We start from the raw sequence: 6,261 nt of genomic DNA, 5'->3' as shown, positions 1-6,261 counted from the left end.
CCGGACAAGGCTTACCGGCAGTTGATGTTTAGGACGGAGCCCGGCTCCCGTAGGAGTCCGGGTGGAGTCTACTTGCAGTTGAAGTCGTCGACGGAGTCCGGCTCCCGTAGGAGTCCGGACGAAGTCTACCTGCAGTTGGGGTCGTGGACGGAGTCCGGCTCCCGTAGGAGTCCGGATGAAGTCTATGCAGCCGTTGGAGTCAAGAACGAAGTCCGGCTCCCGTAGGAGTCCGGGCGGAGTCTTCCTGCAATTGAAGTCAAAGGCGAAGTCCGGCTCCCGTAAGAGTCCGGACAAGGCTTATCGACAGTTGATGTTGAGAACGGAGCCCGGCTCCCGTAGGAGTCCGGGCGGAGCCTACTTGCGGTTGAAGTTGGCGACGAAGCCCGGCTCCCGTAGGGGTCCGGGCTGAGCTTGCAAGGGCTAATCCCGCTGAGAACTTTGGCCGTGGGTATTTTATACCCAACAGAAAGATTTTTAGTCCTTCTCCATGCCACAAATAAAGTGCACATGCATTCTATATATTAGTGCCAAGAGTCCTTTTTAAGTTGGACTCTTAGTTATTTGGCGTGTACACCAGATATGGTACCTCTTTTTGGCTACTTCTAAGTGGCTTGATCTGATCCAAATTCCCACCAAATTGGACTAGCAAATGAGCAAGGCATGAGACCAAATTGATCTCTAAAAGAGCTAGAGATTCCACACGTGCTAGCATGCTTACCGAAACTCCGATTGAATCCAAAATTCTAATCAACCTTTTTAAAAAGGGGCCTTGGTCAATTTTCATATATGTGTGACCCATTAGGTTTCACATCTAGCTAATAGTAGGTCCGGATGCAAGTTGACCTAATTTGATTAGAATTTAATCTAACCGATTTAGGTCCAATCAAGCTAACCTGATTTCAGTAATTAGAACTCTTTCTAATTGACATTCGAATTAAACTCTTTAATTCAATCAAAAATCTATAAGTCAAGATTGATATCTAGCAACGTATCATGACTACCCAGAAGATATAAAAATTTAATAAAAATATTAAATATATCCTTCAGTGGTAAGTTATCGTGCAATACAATCCTTTGATCATCCCAGCACCTTGAATATATTCATGAGTATGGAATCATGTCAAACTCAAACACATATTTATATCGATTCTCAATTAACCAATGATGACTCCAATGAAGAAGCATTAGAAACTCTTTCTAATCTCCTTCCTACTTTTGGACAAAAAATTTTTTCTGAATCATCTACGAATGAGAATACACAGGATGCGATCTCCTCTTACTAGGAGCGATCGATTCCATATTGACCTACTCATAACCTTCGTACACACTCCTATCATATCCAGAACATCCTGTACATATCTTAAAGCCATACTTGAGTATGACCAAAATATAGATTCATGTGCACAAGATTTCATGGTGATCTCAGGTCTAAGAATCACTTGCACAATTCCTACTTAGAAAATCATCTTTGACATACAAATAAGGCTTCCATAAGATGTTCTCTTTCATCGAGTCAATTCAGTGGACTCATTTCTCAAATGAGCACCTACATCCTTGTATTAGTGTCCCACATAAGTGGCTAGTGAGATCTGCCATCCTCTTCATCGAGCATACATAGGATGTGCCAGTTTATTCGGAACATTATTCTCCGACTCAATGTTCCTACGATCAGAAATATTTAAGATTAGGATTTTAGGATTTTAGATCTCACTAGTATGACCCATTCATGTCTCTTAAAATTATTGTCCTAATCTTTGGGGTTCATCATAATATTAGTCATAATAAGAATCAGCTAATATGATGAATCAATGCTTTATTTTATTATTAAATAATAAATATCATTACATGAGTTGAAAAATTATAAAGAAAAATTTCATCGCAATATATTTGCAATTGACTTATAGGGTACTCTTCTTTCACCAAATAGTGGACAAGAACCCATCAACTCGTCACATGGGTTGGGCCAATTTTCGGTGGCAATAAGGACCTAGATTTAAACTCAGAGCTATAACCTGGTAACTTCATGGATGAGATCTCTTTTTAGTTAGAAAGACTCGTGTCCGACCTTAAAATGCTGCAATTATTTGTTTTTCCTTAATATTTTCATCAGATCTAATCTGATCTAGGTTGGATTGAGACTTTGTCTAATCATATACGTGAGATCCAAACTCAAACTAATGGGAAGTTCACATGGAAATATTTCTAGACCATCTATGAACCATAGATCTAAACCTGTGGGTATGTGTCAGGTCTAGATAGGACCCACTTTCTGGCTGCCACACAATATCTACAGGACTTTTCTTTACTAGAGTGGTCACCACATCCTACCTTGGGGCCTATTTAATCCCCTCAAGCGCATGCTTCCATACCCCGTTAAACTCATCTCCTGTCCAACCTCTCACAGACCTGTCTCCCTTGCTCTCCATTCACTTCTTCCACGAGATACGCAAAAGAAATCACAAATGACTGACCAAAAACCAGAAGCCACCAAAGTGGCTTATCAAGTCCCCCATGACTCCCTTCCCACCGCCGTCGCCCCACAGCCGTGGCGTAACAATAAGTTTGCCATGGCTTGCGGCGCGCTCGCCTCCATGACCACCATCGTCTTAGGCTATGGTAAAGTCTCATGGACTTCTTTTGTTCCTCTTCCAAAAAAAAAAAAAAAAAAATCAAATCAAAAATTTTTACAATGTTCAAAATAGAGTATTTTACTTCTCTTTATAGTTTTACTAGATGTTTTCCTAGAAGAAGATTTCTTTTGGATAATTTTCTTAAAATAGCTCAAGAATTATTTTTTTCAGAAATTAAAATAGCCCAATAGCTGATAATATCTGTCAGTCAGGCTTCGCTCGTTGTATAAAAAAACCGCTGGTCAAGTTTGAGTCAAGATCAACTTCAGCTACTTCAGCTTGGTTCTTAGAAGATTGAATCTGAGTTTTTCTAAAAAATTAATATTTTAATATCCATGCTTGATTTATGAATCAGCTTTCAAATTTGTTTGTTCTCAGCTATTTATTTGTTTCTATTATTATTATTATTATTATTAGGCTATGTCCAAGATCTCCAGCGGTTCCTGAATTTATTTGGATTTTTTTATAATTTTATTAATTGTTAGAAATAATTATTTTAGAAATATTTAATAAAAATAATTGATGGCATCTCACAGATATTGGAGTGATGAGCGGTGCTGCAATATTCATCCAAGACGACTTCCACGTGAGTGACACGGAGATAGAAATCCTCCTCGGCATCCTCAACATCTCCTCCCTCATTGGCTCCCTCGCCGCCGGCAGGACAGCCGACTGGATCGGCCGCCGCTACACCATCGTCTTTGCCGCTGGCATCTTCTTTGTTGGCGCAATCCTGATGGGCCTCGCCCCCAACTACGCCTTCCTCATGGTCGGCCGCTTCATCACCGGCATCGGCGTCGGCTACGCCGGTGTGATCGCCGCCGTCTACACTGCCGAGGTTGCCCCCGCCTCCTCCCGTGGCTTCCTCGTCTCCTTCCCGGAGGTCTTCATCAACTTCGGCATCCTCGTCGGCTACCTCTCCAACTTCGCCTTCGCCAGGCTCCCGGAGCACTTGAGCTGGCGGCTTATGCTCGGCGTCGGCGCCATCCCCTCCGTCTTCCTTGGCATCGGCGTCCTTGCCATGCCGGAGTCTCCCCGGTGGCTTGTCATGCGGGGCAAGCTCGCCGCGGCAAAGAAAGTCCTCGCCAAGACCTCCGACACCCCGGAAGAAGCCGAGGAACGCCTCCTCGACATCAAGAACGTTGCCGGCATCCCCGCCGACTGCAACGACGACGTGGTCGCGGTCCAGAAGCAAAGCCACGGCAAGGGAGTGTGGAAGGAGCTCTTCCTGAGGCCAACGCCGTCGGTCCGCCGTGTCTTGATATCAGCGATGGGAATCCACTTCTTCCAGCAGGCCTCCGGTATCGACTCTGTGGTGCTGTACAGCCCCCGAGTCTTTCAAAAAGCCGGAATTTATGACAAAGACAAGCTGCTCGGTACGACGGTGGCGGTCGGATTCACCAAAACTCTGTTCATCCTGGTGGCAACCTTCCTGTTAGACCGTGTTGGGCGGCGACCTTTGTTGTTGAGCAGCCAAGGAGGGATGATAGTGTCTCTGGCCGGGCTTGGGCTCGGGCTCACCATCATCGATCACCATCCGAATGGGCAGCTCCCATGGGCCATCGGGCTCTGCATCGCATCGATATTGGCCTTTGTCGCCTTCTTTTCGATCGGTATGGGGCCAATGCCTTCGGTGTATTGCTCAGAGATCTTCCCACTGAGGCTAAGAGCACAGGGGGTGAGTGTAGGGGTGGTTGTGAACCGGGTGACAAGTGGTGTGATCACGATGACCTTTTTATCACTCTACAAAGCCATTACGATCGGTGGGAGCTTCTTCTTGTATGCTGGGATCGCGGCGGTGGGATGGGTTTTCTTCTTTACTTACTTGAAGGAGACCAGAGGGAAGACTCTGGAGGAGATGGAGAATTTGTTTGGAACGAAAACAGAAGAGGAGGAGGATGGAGAAGTTCAGATGGCGAATGGAGCTGGGAGAGGGAGTACTGGGAAAGATTGATAACTTCAGGGTGTTTTCTGTAAAATAATTATGGAGAAGGTGAAACCTTAGTAGGAAAGACTTAAGCTGGAAATTGTGACGAAAAGAGATGCGGAGGGTTCGGTGGGAAGATTAACGGGGCCCACGAGGGCTTTGGGGTTGATGGGGATAAGATAACGTTTTTTTTTTTACTTTAGGGGAAAGTAAAAAAAAAGCTGCATAATTATGGGAAGTCTTGTACGGTGGATCTGTCATCGATGTCATGTTCCAAGTCCGTTTGATTGGAAGGATTCAAATGAAAGACGAAAGCGGAGAAGGATATTTGAGCATTTTGCCGTCAACCAAGCAAACACTGGAATACTATTATGTTTGTACATGGATCCTCTGTGAGGAAGGGGCTTTCTTAGGGCGGTTGTCAAACCAGCAAAATTATTTTATGGTGTCTATTTGAGCAGCCGCCTTTCCTATATTTGTCCTTTCTTGGCTTTATCTCATGACAAACATTGTTGTTAAATCGTGAAGTGGACGTAGTTTCTACCGGTAGGGACATCGTGACGCTTTCTTTAGCTATTTGTTATCTCAAAGCAGGTCGGCAGCACATACTTTAAGGAATACAGGGTGTCCGAGACGCAAGGCATTCGGACGCAGGTTTTATGCTACCTTTCATTCCATGTATCCAGGAGAGCGCCGTGCAGCTAACTTTGAATTAATCGAATAGTCCAAGGGCAATCCACTTGGTCTGCATTGTCTCCATTCCATGTTGCGTGGAAAAATTGGCCAGACATTCAGTAACTCGTAAGATACTGCTGCCGCCCTTGCAAAAGGATACATAAGACAATATACTTGCTGCATGCAATCAATCAAGCTTTCTTTATTTGATGTAAGCATCAATCAAGCTTTCTCCCAAGGCCATTTTAGCAAACTTACAAAAACCTGTCACTTTTTTAATAAAATATAAACTTATAATATGCTTCTTTGCAGGCGAATAGATTAAAATCGGACGACTTCGGATTTGAAATTGATCTGAAAAATGATTTGATCCAATATGAATTTAAGTTGTTTAGACAATTGGTGTGGGTTGAGAAATATGACTATTTTGTAACTAGAAAAATATGGCTGTTTACGAAGACCTATATAGGCACATGTTAATTTATATAAGAACTTGTGTGGGCATGTTTAGTCCCACATCAACTATGCATTGAGTAAACGTTGAATATTTATACAAGATCAAAAAATCCAATTCATATCTTTCAACTAACTTTTTTTAGTGAGGCTCTAGATTGTTATAAATTGTATTAGATTCGACCCATAAGGACTAGAAGATACTACAGCACAGACCCATTTGAGCTGGCTATGAACAAATTATGGTGTTTGTGCTTGGATTTTTGATATTTATAAATAGATTTGGATTTTTAACTTGATAAGAACATCAAGATTTAAATAAAAAAAGTATATAAGGATCCTTACAAACGTATATTTAGTTTCACATTTGCTATGCACCAAGTAGATCACGGTTAGAGGTCTTTGGGTTGTTACAATATTTTAATGCCAGGCAATGATACGATAAAATTTATGACATTTTTTTATGGTAACATAAAAATTGTGTGGTACCTTTCAAAATCTGCTATGGTGGACTGCAAAGTTTCTTCCAACCTGTGACAGTGGATTATGTTAAAGGCATCACGAACTGCGGATATA

The 6,261-nt window shown here is 42.8% G+C and overlaps 1 protein-coding gene across 1 annotated transcript; it reads left to right on the top strand.

The window, feature by feature from the left end:
• Positions 1–2,342: 2,342 nt before the first annotated feature.
• On the top strand, positions 2,343–5,032 carry LOC140853278 (putative polyol transporter 1). Its single transcript, XM_073247719.1, has 2 exons — positions 2,343–2,616; positions 3,167–5,032. The coding sequence occupies exons 1-2, from the start codon at positions 2,358–2,360 to the stop codon at positions 4,582–4,584; spliced, it is 1,677 nt and encodes a 558-aa protein (XP_073103820.1). The 5' UTR covers positions 2,343–2,357; the 3' UTR covers positions 4,585–5,032.
• The last annotated feature ends 1,229 nt before the right edge of the window (positions 5,033–6,261 follow it).

The sequence above is a fragment of the Elaeis guineensis genome, chromosome 13 (genome assembly GCF_000442705.2).
Source record: "Elaeis guineensis isolate ETL-2024a chromosome 13, EG11, whole genome shotgun sequence".
NCBI classification, from domain to species: Eukaryota; Viridiplantae; Streptophyta; class Magnoliopsida; order Arecales; family Arecaceae; genus Elaeis; species Elaeis guineensis.
This window is presented reverse-complemented; position numbering and strand designations above follow the sequence as displayed.